Source organism: Sesamum indicum, linkage group LG2 (genome assembly GCF_026168435.1).
Source record: "Sesamum indicum cultivar Baizhima isolate 11 linkage group LG2, ASM2616843v1, whole genome shotgun sequence".
Taxonomy (NCBI): Eukaryota; Viridiplantae; Streptophyta; class Magnoliopsida; order Lamiales; family Pedaliaceae; genus Sesamum; species Sesamum indicum.
Window position 1 is genome coordinate 16,768,184 of NC_142658.1, and position 16,666 is coordinate 16,784,849.

Sequence of the window (16,666 nt, forward strand, 5' to 3'; positions counted from 1 at the left end):
TTCATGATTTTGAAGTTGTTGACGAGACCTTGCGTTTGAAATTAATTAATTATTATTTTTTTTTTAAAGTAACAATTTGATAGAAATTTATATATTTAAAATCTTTATTCTATAATTAATGATGTCAACAAAATTAAAGTAAAATAGAAGGGAAGAGTGGTTTCGAGGAAGTTACCTCTTCAGTCTTGAATTCTATATATATAGGGGGGCGTGTTGTATGTTGGATGGATATTGATCTTGATCATTAAATATATTGAATCGACGACTGGGTGCGAAGCTTTCAAAGGGAGAACCATGGATTCTTTCACGTCTTTCTTCGATGCGCAATCGTCATCTCGGAATAGCTGGAGTTATGATTCGCTCAAGAATTTCCGACAGATTTCTCCAGTTGTGCAAACTCATCTCAAGCAGGTGTTTTTCTTTTACTTTTTTTTTCTGTTTGAGTTTGTGGATTTTTTTTTCTTTTCAGGTTCTGTTTTGGTCTGAGCTTTTTTCTCGAAGGATTAATCAGATTTTGTGTGTGTTGATGTGCGTGTTGGAATTAAGAAAAAAACGAGGGAGTTAGTACCGCGGTGGATTTATGAGAGATCGTTAAGTTATTAGGTTAATTGGCTCTGCCTTTTGTGGCTGAGAAGATGTGTATTGTATCGTGTTGTTTTGAAAATTCATTTTGATTAGGTTAGAAGAGGGCCGACGGGTTTAGATTGTCTGACTTCCTTTCTTCCCGGACCCTTTTACGTCGGTGGTTGATAACAATGTGGGCTTTAGCTGTTAACGGACAAATTCATGTACGCTTTCCGTAATATCGTCTGACGTTTTCCGGGTAGTATTTGATTTGCTTGATAAAGATAGGGCCGAGAATTAATACTGGTGTTTATATCTTATGCTTATTACATCTTCTGAGTTTGTTCTTTTTTTTTTTTTTTTAAATATGTTGTCTTATTTTATTGATTCCTAATATTGAGGGCATGTTTGAGTTTCTAATTTTTTTCAGCTGATTTGTTTTATTGTAAGGTTGTTAATCTGTAGAAGAAGTATTTCCTTATTTTCAGTTTACTGTATCTTTCCATTTACAATTATAAAGATGAGAGTACAGAGAGAGGCTGATGCCTTTGGTTGCTTGATCTCAGGTTTATCTCTCGCTATGTTGTGCGCTGGTAGCATCTGCAGTTGGAGCTTACCTTCACATTCTTTGGAATATTGGGGGATTTCTGACCACTCTTGGGTGCATGGGTAGCATCATTTGGCTTCTCTCTACGCCTCCTTATGAAGAGGTATTTCTTTAATCTTATATCCATTACTTCTTGTAGCTCTATTATTTATTGTTTCTGTTTTACTGATGCTTGTCTTTGATAACCAACAGCAAAAGAGGGTGTCGCTTCTTATGGCTGCAGCACTCTTTGAAGGAGCCTCCATTGGTCCTCTGATTGAGTTAGCTGTTGACTTTGATTCAAGGTACATGTCTCTTTAGAGTACATGAGATTTTTGAAAGTTAGTTTGAATTTTTGAGCCTATTTTCCATTTCAAAACATATGGATTGTATCTCCTTTTCCTCTGGTAGTGCTTGAATTTTTGTCCTTTGAATGTTTTTATTATTGTTGACAGCCAAAATGGTTTTATGTCCTTTAGGATCCTTTTAGGAAGTGTCTTTATTTGTTGCCTCTGTTGCTGCAGTATAGGGATGTGTGTTATTCAGATTTGTTTTATCAATTTCCCGTGCTTTGGCTCCACTGAAACATTGCATTTTTATGTGAAAAACTTTTGAACTACTATCTTTGAGCACCCATTGTATGGAATGCAAACACTATCAGAAAAATAATCCATTATGAGCATACATGGTACCACTGGATGTCCTCATTATATTGAACGTGTAAAGAAAAAGCTAAGCTTTCTGCAGTATCATCTTTCTGTCACCCTGAATATGTTATATAATCTACTGTTTGGATAGCTGAAATTTTAAGTATTTACATGGTAACACCTGTCTCTTATATGTCGCTATCGGCTGGGAGTCAGTTGGAATATGTGGGACCTTTTCAGATATTATGTGGTGCCTTTTCATATATTATGTGGTACCTTAAAATATTTAGCTGTCAAGGATCTTGTTTAGGAATTCACTTTATCCCAAGTACTCAAAGATATTTGGTTTATGGTTTGGATATCCCTGTTGTCGCGTTCTTGTAAGTGCTTTTGTTGGTTTTGCTGTGGCTTTTGGTTGCGTAGGCACTCAATTTATCCTAAATATTCGTAGATAATATGGTTTATGGTTTGGTACTAGCTCTGATGTCATGAATTTTCCCTGTTGTAGCATTCTTGTTAGTGCTTTTGTCGGTTGTGCCGTGGCTTTTGGTTGTTTCTCTGCGGCTGCCATGATTGCGAGACGTCGAGAGTACTTGTACCTCGGAGCTCTGCTTTCTTCTGGTCTCTCCATCCTTTTCTGGCTGCACTTTGCTTCCTCAATTTTTGGTGGTTCCATGGCCCTTTTCAAATTTGAGGTATAAGACGTGGTTGTGAACTTGGTTATGCACAATCTGATAACTGAATTGAACACAAACGTTCTGACAACTTTTACTTCATCCTTTGTCTTGCACAGTTGTATTTTGGACTCTTGGTGTTTGTGGGCTACATAGTAGTAGATACTCAGGATATTATTGAGAAGGCACATTTTGGGGATCTGGACTATGTGAAGCATGCTCTCACCCTATTCACTGATTTCGTTGCCGTCTTTGTCCGGATTCTCATCATCATGGTGAGTTATATGCTTCTTTTGAAGATGGAAACATCTACAGTTGCATTAGTATGTTAACAGTTTCTTATTATGTTTTGCTCATTGTGAACTTGGAAACATTGCAGTTGAAGAACGCTTCTGAGAAGGAAGAGAAGAAGAAGAAGAGGAGGAACTAGATTGGGTCTTGGCAATTGGAGTTGAGAGCTAACTAGAGTGCATTTTGGAAAATAATCCTCGTCTATCAACTTAATTTCCTTCTCATTCTGACTCGTGGAATGTTGTTAAATATGGTTTTCTTCTGCGTGGGATGATGGTACATATTGTAATAGCTTTATGAAGATTTAAGTGAAGTTGATGTCAATAACGAAACATTTCCTCTACATTCTGTCTCTACTTCATTTTTACTCGTTTTGCATTTCTGTGCTCCTACGATTCTTAAAGAAGTTCTGAATTGGCTTAGAGAAAAGAGGCTCTACTTCATACACCCGAGCGCGCCATATTGTCTGTAGAAGGAATTTCAACAAAATCTTATAAGTTCTAAATATTTCTTTGTCTATTTTTTTTAAAGAGAAAATAAGATGTTTTAGATCTTATAAACTCTTTGAAAAAGAAAAAAATTAACTTCTCTAATTTTTTTTATAAAATTTTATATGCAATATAACTTAATATTCATTCTCGTGCGCAATCTGTTGCACAGCCACACACACACTGTCCTCTCTGTCTCTTTCCCACACATACACACAAGCACACTCTTTCTAGGATTTATTGAATTTTTTTTTTTTTTTTTGTTGTTTAATTTTTTAATATCCAAAAAAATACTTTACGATTCAATAATGAACTATATAGTTAAATAAAATAAGATTGATATTGATATTATATTTACTGAAAAATATAAATATAGACATTACGAATTACACTGTTAGAAATAATTATTGCATTAATAAAGAAAATTTCAATTATATATTTACACTAATATTCGACTAGGATAAGTGTATATATGTATGTTTTTATCCAAATTAGGTAATAATCCATCATTTTCTTTTTTATGTAAAAAGATTATCGATTAAATTTTTTTTGAAATTAACTTAATGTGTGTATTATTTATAAAAGTGTTTTAATTTTTTTTAAATAAAATATCTTAAGAAATAACAACTTATTCAATTCTAATGGCTTCATGTTTATTTTAGTCATTTTAACCAATTGAAAACCTTATTATGCCAAACACCCTAACATTTTATAAGTTTTAACATTTTATTTTATTCAAACACTTTAAAAGCATATCTTAAAATAAAATTCAACATTTTAAAAGCTCTTATAACATCTTATAAAATGTTTTAAAAAAATTTAGTCAAATACCCTCTTAGTGTTGCAAAAATCAGATTACTTAATTGTATACTAATTTAATATCTTAAGGGCTGACATATTTTTGTCTTCAAGAAAAAAACATAAAATATAAGCAAAGTAACACTCATATTTTTGTTGTTGTATATATATATATGTACATATATATAATTCATATATAATAGAGATTTAGATTCTTAAAAGAAACAAAAATAAGTAGATAGCAAGAGATGTACTTAGGAAGATAGAAATTTCATAATTGTAGAAATGAATATTAACAATTCAATGAACCTTAGAAAATCTATTTACATTGAACGTTTCCAACTAATATTAATACATGCTAAAATAGCATGATTCCAATAAATTTGGACTTTTACTTTAGATGGGGATAAATTAGTGAAAGGATTTGAGGAAAAGAACCTACGAAACAATACGTTAAGCACCCCACCTCTAAATTAGTGTTGGATTCAAGAGAGAATAATCAATAAAAAAAACAAATGAACTGAAAATTGAGGTATGATGGTAGGATCGGAGTGAAATAGCTAGATGAGAGTTGATAGCAATATTCAATAGGTTTCAGAAGTGTCCCCCGCCTAAAGACTAGACCTGTATTTATAGGGGAATATCCTCTTCCGATAGGGCTTTCCACGTTTCTTCCATTTTCTGAAAGAGTGGATAAAAGTTGTTTTAAGAAGACATAATCTGTTATTATCCTCTATTATTTTTGCTATTGAAAGTATATCTCTAGGTTGAGGGGAATCCTTCATTGCTGAAGACTTCTAACCACAAAGAGTCTTCCTAGCTGAGGAGTCCAGGGTTTAGGGGATCCCCTTGAGCTCGTGCCTTCCATGTTGGCTAAGAGGTAGACTTGCAAACTAGAAATATGCCATGTTGAAAAATGTCTAAGCATGGGCCTCGAGCCAATAACATTGTTTGGCCATATCTTTAGGCTAAGTCTTGAACATCTTGGACTCCTACCTCCTTCGTGGGCTGATATAGGGAGTGTTGGGTTCTTTGTTCCTTTCTGGGCTAGTCATTTTGGATTAATTCAATGTGTTTTTTAATTTAGTTTTATATAATTATAATATTAATTTACATAAATACCACTCAACTAGCATAATTACAAAGATATTTTGTTCAAATAAAAAAAAAAGTCTCTAAATCTATTCATACTTTTATAATAGGATCAATATAGATGGAAATAGATATAGAAAAGCTCGTACTAATTTACACATCATTTTGCAGATTCCTCTTTATTTTTGCAACATTCTTTTTGTTACAAGCATAAACTTTATAGTGCTGCAAATTTGATAAGCATCAACATCCGTTTTAGGACGATTGCAAAGTCTGGCCTCTTCATTATTTATTTCAACAAACAATTGCCTCCTCCCAATTCAACTAATACACAAACAGTACAAAGAACTGTAAGTATTATCTTATTTTCATAGTAAAATTAGAATTGAAAATATCAAATAATTGCCTAAAATACAGCAAGAAGGAATAGTACAAAACTGCTTTACACAGATAGGAGAAACAGTATTGAAGGTAGGTTTGAATGGACAAACTGCCTATTTCTGTATCATTACAGCTGCAATATGATAAAAAAATGTTTGGTGAAGTCGCTAAAACTACTTCATACAGCTGCGACTCTTCATTGAATACTCCCAGATTCTCTATTGACCCCTCTTTCTGGCCTATGCTTTCTCAGAGCCTCATGGCATGGTGCGAAAAATTGATGCCTGAGAGCTTCCTCCGCACTGATTCTCTGTCGTGGATTCACCGTTAAACACTTATCCACAAGATCAAATAGTGATGCAGGTATGTTCTTGACGAAATCTGGTCTTCGTGTATTTCGTGCACACCAGTCTTGCAGTTTAACAGGTGACAAGTATTTTACATCAAGTAGTTCCTGTTCAAGAAACGATAGTCTCAGAGGAAGTCCTGAGGCAAAATTAGAGTACGAAATAAAATTTTAATATAGTTGTACCGTTGGGAATAATGATTCATGGTTGTGTAGCTTGGCAACTTCCCACAAATCTTCACTGCCCCTCAATGTTGCAATCTCTTTTATGTTCCTGCACATGCAACGGTGAGTGTATTGTTTCAAAACAATGAAGCTTAAGTTATAAGCCTCTGTAGTTCTTACTGATCAGTGTCGCCAATGAAAGGTGCGCGACCAATCATCAGGTACAGTAAGGTCACTCCAGCAGACCAAATATCAGCCTTAGGGCCTTGGTGTAGAGATCTGAACAGCACCTGAAAAAAGCACTCAGCATTCAGTTCTCTTTCAGTGATTGGGAGAATTAAGTTCTTTCCTGATATATTGGTAAATCTTTCTTTCACAACTATTAGCCAAGGTCTCACTTTTTTGTGTTTTAAATGTTCTATTTCTTCCTAATATTGCGTTTTCTGGTACAAAATTAAGGAAATTTTAGAACCATATTTATGGTGCTCCACGGAAAATGTTATAACAAGTAAGATGCTCAAATTTGGTTGGCATGTATTGGCATGGTGTATAGTTAAAAATCATTCAATGGGCAAACTGGAACATAAGACCATGAGGCTGTGCGTTTTAGCTCAGTTAATCCACAGGTCAAACAGAACATCTTTCCCAGAAGAATCTATGATCAGGTTTGTCTCCATAACAATAACATTCACTAAGAAAATCTACTTCTGAATAGTTGCACGACCCCTCCTTATAAAAACATATTTCTTAAGATATTGTTAAAGGCTACTATACATTTAAAGAAAGATTGGATCCCATTATTTAAACAGAAGTCACTATTTGCATGGCAAATGATTTATTTCTTAGTCTAAGATTGCTTTATTTTGCCTAATTCATAAAATAATAGAAGAAAGAGACTGGTTGGTTTGAAGTATTGGCCTTGGGAACTTTGATAGGATACTACTGGACAGCAAAAGAGGGGAGAAGGGAAAAAAATAAGAGCATTTTGTAAATGCAATGCTGGACGGGTAACTACGATAATTTATTTTGCCTACACGTTAAGAGCTAAAAGAAAGAGAACTGCTAATATCCATACTATGCAGACCTCAGTAACGACAGTTTTGACTCCCAGAATCAGAACTTGGATAGACAACAAATCCCTTTCAATGTAAAGGTAACATTTTCTCTTCTTTAATCCTATTTCGAGGATAATAACAAATTTCTAAGAACTTTTTGTCCTGAAAAGAGTTACTGAGCACCAAATATTCACATGAAGATGCAAGCCTTACTAACCACCTGCTCCCCCCAACCCATGCAAAGAAAAGAAAGGTCGAAGCGTCGTACCTCTGGAGCTTTAAAGCCTTTAGTTCCAACACATGGACCTTCTCGCCTGTGCTTCCCATCACCTACAAACAACATGATATAGCAACTTAAGGTCTATCACTTTCACTCCAAGTCCATATTGTCTAATTTACACTGTCCAACAAGGAAGAAAAGAACAGAAACCTTTGTTTTTCACTAATCCAGCACCACCAATAGCAATACCATTTGCATGCAGTGGCATTGGAGTTGGATACAAAAATTTGCTATCAGTATCTCCAGGATGTGCAGCAACTCTTTTCCGCTTAGACATGGGAGCCTTTACAGATACATGATTTCCACCCTGCAGGGCTTCCTGCACCAGGCTTATCAGCTCCTTTCTACCTTGGCTCGGTAAGGGTTCTCTCAACCTTTCTGCGGATGGTGTTCTAGTGCTTGTTGCATCCTTGGCAGAAGTTACCCCAGACACATCAGCACCCTGGCTTTTGATGATATTCCTACTGCTAGTGTCAGTTAAAACCTTTGCTTTGTCAACCTTATTTTTCAGGTTCCCAGGTGGTAATAGGGACTTGGAGACTTTTCCTGCAGTTTTATTGACTGCTTCTGGAAATCTTGTATTTGATAACTTCCTACTTTTTGCAGATGGTAGATATTTGGTCAGGGCAGTAGGAGCTTGATCAAAGTTCAAATTATGCCCCGCTTTGGAACTATCTGTAGCACAGAAAGGAAGGCCAATAAGTGAATATGGTTGGGATGGTAAATTCAAGTCTCTTACAATGCCCACTAGCTAATCCGCAACCGAAAGTCATATTTAAGAATCTTGATCGTAATATATGTTGTTTGGTCAGAATAACAACACATGTTGCTTGCAAGTCCCACCTAGAATGTTGGAGAAGGTAACAAGAAATATAATAACAAACACTCACCAACGGTCCCATATTTTTTGCGCATATCCTGTTGAAAATGAAAACCGAGAATACCAAAATAAATACCAGGTTGACCACATACAAATTGAAAAGGAAGTACACCAGAACTTGTAAAAGTTGAAAAGAAAATGTAATAGATCACAAGCAAGTCACTCACGAATGCAAGATTGAAATCAATCAGGTAACCTTTATTGACCTTGCGGGAGTAAAGAAAATTGCCAGGTTTAACATCTCTGTGGACAATATCCTGTAAGCATAAGAAGGACAATAATTCGTTTGTTCTTCTTCTATAAAGTATCCTATTTATTTTATGATAAATGAATCTGTTATCATCACCTGCTTATGCAGACCAGCAAGGGCTTTAAAAAGACAATAGCCATACCATTGTAACTGAATAATGTTTATTTCTCTCTTCAAAATCTGCATGTTATATAAAATTACCAAGGCTGAGGAACAGTATTTATGGTGAATATTGACTATGTCAACTAAAAGAAAGATTAAAATGAATGTAACTACCTCAGGTCTGTCATGCTCAACATGCTCCAAAACAAGACAGTCAGCATGCCCACTCTTAAATGAACCTTCATATTTTATCACAAAGTTTTTGCCCCTGTCATGAAGTACAACAAATTGTAGGATGGTAGCAAGTACCAAAATAAAATTTCATAAGCATTGATAAAATGTTACGAATTAAGTATCTTTTATGGTATGATTTACCCCAGTCGCTCCAGCATTTTCAACTCATTGTGGACATAGTTTCTATTGGCATTGACATGAGGACCTGGAAAACCATGAAGAAGGAAACTTAAAAAGTGGTTAAGCATTATATTTAGGTTTCTACAAAACGTTACGGCATCCCCGTATGCTTTATTTTATTTCTTGATATCATATTGAGTGTTAAGTCATAGGAAATTTGCATAACTAAAAGATGGCAAATGTCAATCAAAAGAGAAGGCTATAATAGCATACTAAGCTCCTACATTTGATGGCAAATGTGACTCCATCAGCTTTTCTTCTTGCCCGGTAAACTGTACCGTAACCTCCTGCAGTAGGTAAGAGCAAAACTTGGATCAGCAACACATGAGAAACAACTTTCCCAGAATTTATTAACCTCTAATGCTCAACAAAATGATACCTGAACCCTCTTCTTCTTCTACTGTAAACGATTCAAAGTCAGGAAAAGGTTTTTGCTCATTGTGATTCTGCAAACAAAGTATTGATCATCTTAGCTACAAGGTATATACTTATTGAAGCAAAAATACCTATATTCTAGCAGACCAGAATTTCAGATCGAGCTTACCTTGGAGACGGAGGAAGCTCGTTTCCTGATCTCCGTGGATGCTGCCCTCTTTTCTTTAGTATTCATGTACTGGTCACCGTTGCACTTTGTTTTCTGCTTGTCCAAGTCCGGCTTCTTATCTGCTTTAAATTGCTCTGGTCCTCCATCAGGAAGGTGGTTGCTACTCTTCATGGTCAAGCAAAGTGTCTTATCCCTGTCATTTGGTTCATCCTTCTGGTCAGGTTTGGGCATTGAGGAGTATTTCAGAAGGTGATTCGGCATGTGTCCCTGGCTCTGCAGGTGATCATCTGTTCTTGGTCCAACATGAAGTAGTGCCACATTATTGGCTTTATCCAGAGTCTTCTCAGGGTTATCTATGTGATATCTATCAGTATATGTGGTGTGCATTTGCTGATTTTCCTTATGCCCTCTGCTTCTACCAAATTCATGTATTGAAACTTCCTTCCTCTTCCAATTCACATCTTCAGTTAATGACTCGTACACTTGATCAACAACATCATTCTCTACTTGTGAAACAGCAATCTGTTCATATACTTCTAACTTAGATGAGGTACAAACATTTATATCATTAATATTTACAATATCAATATCACTGATTCTGCTCCCTTCTGAGTTACCCATCACACAAGGATAAAGTGAGAGAGCTGGATGTGGGACAGAATGTAAAGGATGTTCTGCCACCATTTGTTTGTCTATATGTGGAAATCTGCCTCGAAATAGAGAGTCGGATTTAGATCTTTTCCGATGTAAATAACCAAGCTCTTCCTTGTTTAAAACTATAACTCCCATCTTAGTATATCCATGTCCAACATTCTCTGTTTCAAAACCTAATTGTCCAGAACTGTGCTTTGTTATCGTGGCAGGTTTAAACATAATCTTCTCTAGTCTCTGACAATCATATGCCAAGAGCGGTGAGAGAGTCTCAATACCCTGCAACATTTTGGGTTTGAATGTCATTGAATGTCAATGTAGAATTATGGTTAGAAAATGAGAATAAAGGATCATAGGAGTACTGGAAATGTGCTGTAAAGACTGAAAGTTCCAACATAGAAAAATAATATATGAAATATGACAGACTCACAAGGTGAGAAAATGCAAAGATGCAGCTGTGCATTTGCAAACATGCAAGAGAAGACATGCCTAAAAGAAAAAGAAAAAAAAGTCGCATCACTCTAGTATGGTAAGTAAATGAGCTAGAATAGCTCTGTTTTAATAAAATAGAAATTAAAATGGATTGAAGTGGAAAAAATTGCTTGAGTTTCCAGTGGTCTATTCAGTCTCAGAAAAAAAAAAGCCTAGAACATAAGTAAATCCTTATCCTAAACCTCCTTAGCCCAGTCCTCATGTCTGGCTTGGACCTCGAATGTATAAGACAGCTGAGTTAGAATTCAGTAAATCATAAGTCAAATGGCTTGCTCGACAGGTCCACCAGCCAAATCAAGTTCATGCAACATAATTTGATATCTCATAAAGATTTAGGGTCAATATAGTCCGATTGTTGAGGCTCCCAAAATCAGATGGGACCTACTTTATGATATGTGCAGGTGTTTGACAGCCTAAACACAAATTACTGTTGATCTTCCACGATTTGTAGGAACATTCAGCAACCAAGCTAGAATCACTTTTGAGTTCTCCAAATAAAATAATCAACAGTTTGCAAAAGCTAAAGAAAGGAGGGTAGCCAACGATTGCTAAAAACTTTACTTCAAAATGTTATATAACTAATATTCCAAAAAAGCTAGGGGTCGTTCACCCTAGGTCACTGTCAGTTCATTGTTCGCCAGACTTACACCGATTGAGTTATAGATGCATCTTCAACTGCTTTGTTGGGATCGGACTAGCATTAAGAACTCAATCAGTAGCATTATCCCTGGCTATACACCTTAATATTGTTAAGGTTCTTAAAACCGGCTTACTTGTGAATTAGGCTCTCTTCAGCTCAAACGAGGTTTGCTAAAAAATTGACATCTTGCTATCAACTGGTATCCTATAAAATCTCCAGACATGGGAATCACTAATTTATGTTAATAGAAACGTGGCACACCAAATTTGATCTCTATGTTTGCTGTTGCAAGTGCATTATGTACAAGATCATACCACCTACCTACACTCCACTTTTACATAAGTGTTACAAAATCGTACAATGTTAGGCAATTATTCATCAATAAAGCTATTCTATTGCTTATTTCACCTATTTTTGTAGAGAGAAATTAAATTAAGCTGTATCACAGAGATCAGACTAAATAAATAAATTCAAACATCATAAAAATAAAGCGTTAACATTACTTGATTATATACACCCCAAAAGCCATCATGCATCCTCATCAACATCTCATTTGTCTTCTCCTCTGCCATTCATACAAAGGGTCAGATCGCCAAAAAATAAAAGAAAAGAAAAGAACAGGAAAGAAAACCTGAACAATGAAGTTAAAAACCACTGGAAAGGAAAGGAAACACCAAGCATAAAAAAATTTCCTTTTACCATCAAAATCCTGGAAATAACTCTTTTTCTTTAGCGTCAAGTCCTCAATCTCCGAGGTCCCCCTCTTCCTTTTCCTACAGTATGTCCTCACTATACCATTGGACCTATCATTTGCCAAAAACCGCGGCATAACCTTGGGAAAATCCAGGTATCTCGTGACATCAGAATTTGCAAAGAATTGGGCGACAGCAGCTAGTCCTATTTGCGACAATGTGACAAAGTGATTTTGTGTGAATCGGAGAGGCGAATCGGGGATTGAGCAGAGGAAGCGTATAAAATCCGGAGTAGGATAAAAGAACTCAATACTCGACACCAGCTCGGACAACCGGGCAGGGCGCCCATGGCTGAGCAAAAGACCGAGAACATGCCAGGCGGCGGCTGCGGTGGTGGTGCTGATTTGACTCGTTCGGAGTTGGAGCGCGACCTCCGAATTCGCCGGCAGAATCTCCATTACTCAGATCGGCAAATATTTAATTAAATAAACACATCAACTATTCTAATACTTCTTATCGTGATCCAGAGATCGAGAAAACGAGTAAAAGTTGGGTTGAGAGAGAGGCGGGAAACGAATGATTGAGTAGGTCTTTGAGATAAAATGGAAAGAGTTCCCGCCAACAAATTTCAGAAACCAAAACGGCTTGTTTGTGTTTTTGGGCTATGGCCCACGGTTTGTACTTTGTATACTTCTCCATCCCCAGTTTTCACATACTAACACTCCCTTAGTGTGTGTATTCGCTTTTTTTTAAGTGCATATGTTAAAACTGAGCCACATGTTTGGATTTGTATTTTAAATATTTTGTTTTGTATTTTGAAAATAGTTAGAGAAAAATAGAAATGAGTAAGTGTGTATTGAAAATAAATAATATGTTTCGATTTGTGTTTTGGGATCATTTAAAATATTTTAAAATAAATGGTATAGGTTTTATGCTAGGATTTGAAACACAAAAATCACTGTTTATTATCAAATCATGTCTGTTTTATATTATATATATATATATATTATATATAGAAAATTAAAAAATAAAAGAACACACGGATAAGGTGTAAAAACACAAAAATAAACATTAAGTGTGTTTTATCTTATCTTGGTAAATGCGAAAACATAAATCCAAACAATGTCGAGCATTTTCCACATCTCCTTTTTTTTTATTATTAGGGGCAGTCGAGCAGATTTAGAAAAGGCAAACGGGGCGAATACGGGTTTGGTTGGATCCGAGATTTCGCCCACTTTGCCAAACCCCACCCTGTCCTACTAGCCATTTTTTTTTTGAATTTTGTTTCGTATCTTTATAAGAAACAAAATGAATATAATTAATTTGTAAGATAATATAATTTTTTTAAATTGATTTTTTTTTTTATTAGACCGATGTCTCTAAAGCACAATATTCGATACGAAGTATAATAATATTTTTAAATCAGTCAGCGACTTTAAATGGAACAAAGAAACAACATATACATACTACTATAAAAGTAGACTAATAATTACATGTGTAGAACTGGACATGATATTTTTTATATATGATATAAAGAAACATTCATTTAGTTTTTTAATTTCTAAATAAGGCTATAATTTAAATTAACATAACTTTTTTATCTAAAATGAATTACATAATACACTCAACTATTTTTTTTATTGTCGGTTAATAATGTAGGTAATTTAACATAGTTATTTTTTTTATCTGAAATGAATTATATAATATAAATAATAAATTTAAATAATTTTTATTTTTTTATATTTCTTATATAGAGTTGGAAATATATAAAATTATTTAAAAATTTACATATAATATCATAATTTCTATTAATAATGCATTACATACAAATATATAAATAATAAATAATATTTATTAAAAAAACTGGGGCAAGTCCGGTAGAAAACCCCTAACCCGGCCCAAAACCCACTTGGTCCGATAAATTTGACTCCAAACCTCTTAATATCAATACCAAATTCACCCTAAATGGAACTTGCCATCCGTAAACAGACTCAACGTATGTAATAAATATGAAAATAATAGTTATCTATTTAATATATTTATTTTCATATCGATATATATTTTATTGTTAAGTGATAGCACTCTTTTATCTCATAATTCTTTGTCTATTTTTTATTTTTATTTTTAGCATTATTTCATCAATTGTTTTTAAGTTTTCTCCCTCTTTTCTTGACATTCAAATTGTCTATTTTTCTCAACTCCCACTAATTTTAACTTCTTATAATTTCTTATTTTTGTAATATTTCTAATTCCTTTAATTAAAATACAATTTTAAAAATAAAAAATAATCTTTAAAATTTTGGCACACTCATATGAGTGTTCTTATTATTAAGTAATAACACTATTTTGATATTTTTTTATTTTTTTTGTATTTTTAATATTCTTTTATCAGTTTCTTAATGCTCTCTTTCTTTTCACAAGTGTCGTTCTCAACTTCCACTAATTTTTTAATTTTTTATAACTTTCTTGTTTTATTTATTTATTTTTTTTTTATTTTTTATTTTTGCATACTTAATTGAGTGTGCCACAGGTTTTATGCATTACTATAGTTTTTCTAAAATATTTGCAATAAAAAGAATTGTGAGGAGGATACATTTTTTGAAGGATATATTTTGGGATGAGAAAAATAAAAAGATGAAAATATATCCTAACACTGGTTGGGATGTTGGAGGGAATTGAAGAGAGAATCCCATGTATATATGCCCTCAAGAAGGTGTAAATTACAACACATTTATTTAGAGCGTGTTTGACTGGGGGAAATGTGGGAGTATAAGAGAAGTGGGAGTAAAAATGAATGTATAAGAGATAATTTGGTATTTGGTTATGTGGAAAAGATGGAGGTGAAGTAAAACTCGATTTATATAAAATCCCCCCATAGTCCATTTTTGTTTTCGTCCAAAATTGGGTTGAAAAGTGGAAGTATAAAGCCAGAAGGACAAAAAAAGTACAGTTTTATGTTTATTTACTTTACTATATTATATATATATAATTTTTCTCCAAAGTTGTTTTTGATACAAACAAAGGCATTGATATTTGAACTCGAATTCGTTAGTTGGAAATATTGTTTGTAATTTTTATTTTATTTAAACTAACCGGTTTAGAATAAATAAACAATATTACTTCTGATTAATATTTTTATTAATAAAAATATTTATATTCTTATTTGATAAATATTTTATTAATAAGGTTTTTAAATTTTTGATATATTAAAATTATATTAGTATAATATTAATTAATTTATTTATTAGTACAAAAAATGAAGAAAAAAGTTATTCAGTAAAATTACAAAAATTAGTATTTTCTTCTCAATCAGTTTTTCTTTATACCAAACAAGGAGAAGTATTTAAGATTTACTTCCCTTCCAATCATACCAAATCATTTCAAGAAAAGCTATTATTCTTTTCTTCCCCCTTTTACTTCATTTTTTCCTCTTTTGAACCAAACGAACCCTTAGTGTAATCACGGATAATTTTATTTAATAGAAACATATAAATTGTGAAAATAAATTTCTAATATTTCATCTGTTTGACTGACAAGAGAGAAGACTGTATTATGGCCTGGTAAAGAATTTACACTAAGTACATAAGTATTTAGAATGAATTCAATAATTTATCTTCAACAAAACCACATATTCACAATGAATTGGGGTAAGACACATGGCCTTGTAATTAGGGGTGAACAGCAATTCACCCATGTGATGTTGAAAATAAGCACATTACTCCTTTATGAAAAAATTATAGTAATTTACCCCTCGTATACTTTTTAAAATAAAACAATTTACCTCCTTATACAGGAAGGTAAATTGCTTTATTTTAAAAATCATAGAGGGGTAAGTCGCTATTTCTTTTTTCATAAGGGGGTAATTTGTTCATTTACGATATCACAAGGGGATTACTTGCATTTTTCTCTTTTTATTAATTTGTACCACTTTGAAGTCCAAAAACTTGAGAATTTATATATTTCAATAAACTTCACACGTATTAGTAATTTTTAGTATTAGTCGTTAGCACCGTTTAATTCTAAAAATGACAAAGTACGATACGTAAAAGAGTCTTCTAATTTACTGAAATACATAAAATTCCTTCAAATAAATACAAAAGTTGGGATAATTCTATGTTGGCTACTACACATTTCTTGCATATGACGACACATCGTCCTACGAATATAGAAAGTGAAAATAGTTGTTGTAATGATCCACTCCACGTACACGTCGAACCCTTTGTCGGTTTGCTTCAAACAATGGACGATTGTTCTTGTATTTTTTAACTAAGTTATCATATTGTCAATCCGATTTAGTGAACTAGAAAACGGTGAATGGCAAAGCAAAGAATACATTACTTAATAAATTTATTTCAATTAGATTAAGTCGGAATAAGTAAGTAATTGGTTATAATGTACGATATTTGACAAGCTCGTGATATTTAAATAATGATTGATGATGCCTAGTCATTATGCAATCGTGTCGCTGAGCATATGTCAACCACTAAAGTAGTATGTCGTTCGATTGAATTAAGGGGTAATTATACTCTCCTTCTTTGAGGCTTGGTATAATTATACGTGGACCTCCTATGGTTTGGAAAATTATATTTAACATCCTTGAAATTAGCTTCCATCTAACAAATAAATCATCCGTT

The 16,666-nt window shown here is 33.7% G+C and overlaps 2 protein-coding genes and 1 long non-coding RNA gene across 9 annotated transcripts; 2 read left to right on the plus strand and 1 right to left on the minus strand.

The window, feature by feature from the left end:
- The first annotated feature begins 203 nt into the window (after nucleotides 1–203).
- On the plus strand, nucleotides 204–3,105 carry LOC105155964 (bax inhibitor 1). Its single transcript, XM_011071963.3, has 6 exons — nucleotides 204–411; nucleotides 1,131–1,274; nucleotides 1,364–1,455; nucleotides 2,306–2,492; nucleotides 2,591–2,746; nucleotides 2,851–3,105. The coding sequence occupies exons 1-6, from the start codon at nucleotides 295–297 to the stop codon at nucleotides 2,899–2,901; spliced, it is 747 nt and encodes a 248-aa protein (XP_011070265.1). The 5' UTR covers nucleotides 204–294; the 3' UTR covers nucleotides 2,902–3,105.
- A 2,219-nt stretch (nucleotides 3,106–5,324) lies between these two features.
- On the plus strand, nucleotides 5,325–9,918 carry LOC105155965 (uncharacterized). Of its 7 annotated transcripts, none has more exons than XR_016064056.1 (7): nucleotides 5,325–5,490; nucleotides 5,775–5,884; nucleotides 6,084–6,155; nucleotides 6,235–6,392; nucleotides 6,968–7,446; nucleotides 7,570–7,724; nucleotides 7,974–8,203. It is a non-coding gene; the product is annotated as an uncharacterized LOC105155965 (long non-coding RNA). The 7 variants fall into 7 exon arrangements; XR_016064057.1 differs by having other exon boundaries at nucleotides 5,489–5,611; XR_016064053.1 differs by having other exon boundaries at nucleotides 5,327–5,490; nucleotides 5,775–6,155.
- Nucleotides 5,486–12,695, minus strand: LOC105155966 (Protein kinase superfamily protein). The gene is made up of 15 exons (XM_011071964.3): nucleotides 12,040–12,695; nucleotides 11,844–11,905; nucleotides 9,558–10,487; nucleotides 9,393–9,459; nucleotides 9,238–9,300; nucleotides 8,975–9,038; nucleotides 8,774–8,867; nucleotides 8,594–8,677; nucleotides 8,415–8,504; nucleotides 8,258–8,285; nucleotides 7,518–8,042; nucleotides 7,356–7,417; nucleotides 6,213–6,322; nucleotides 6,054–6,141; nucleotides 5,486–5,975 (listed from the first exon to the last, which is right to left on the minus strand). The coding sequence occupies exons 1-15, from the start codon at nucleotides 12,488–12,490 to the stop codon at nucleotides 5,718–5,720; spliced, it is 2,976 nt and encodes a 991-aa protein (XP_011070266.1). The 5' UTR covers nucleotides 12,491–12,695; the 3' UTR covers nucleotides 5,486–5,717.
- Nucleotides 12,696–16,666: the final 3,971 nt, after the last annotated feature.

Bases quoted from the DNA above. Each gene is read 5' to 3' on its own strand.
- LOC105155964 (XM_011071963.3), top strand. From the start codon at position 295: ATGGATTCTTTCACGTCTTTCTTCGATGCGCAATCGTCATCTCGGAAT. The intron at 412-1,130 runs GTGTTTTTCTTT...GCTTGATCTCAG, and splicing joins TGCAAACTCATCTCAAGCAG to GTTTATCTCTCGCTATGTTG. The intron at 2,493-2,590 runs GTATAAGACGTG...TGTCTTGCACAG, and splicing joins TGGCCCTTTTCAAATTTGAG to TTGTATTTTGGACTCTTGGT.
- LOC105155966 (XM_011071964.3), bottom strand. From the start codon at position 12,490: ATGGAGATTCTGCCGGCGAATTCGGAGGTCGCGCTCCAACTCCGAACG. The intron at 9,301-9,392 runs GTATCATTTTGT...TACCTACTGCAG, and splicing joins AGAAGAAGAAGAGGGTTCAG to GAGGTTACGGTACAGTTTAC. The intron at 6,323-7,355 runs GTACGACGCTTC...TGCTTTTTTCAG, and splicing joins AAGGCTTTAAAGCTCCAGAG to GTGCTGTTCAGATCTCTACA.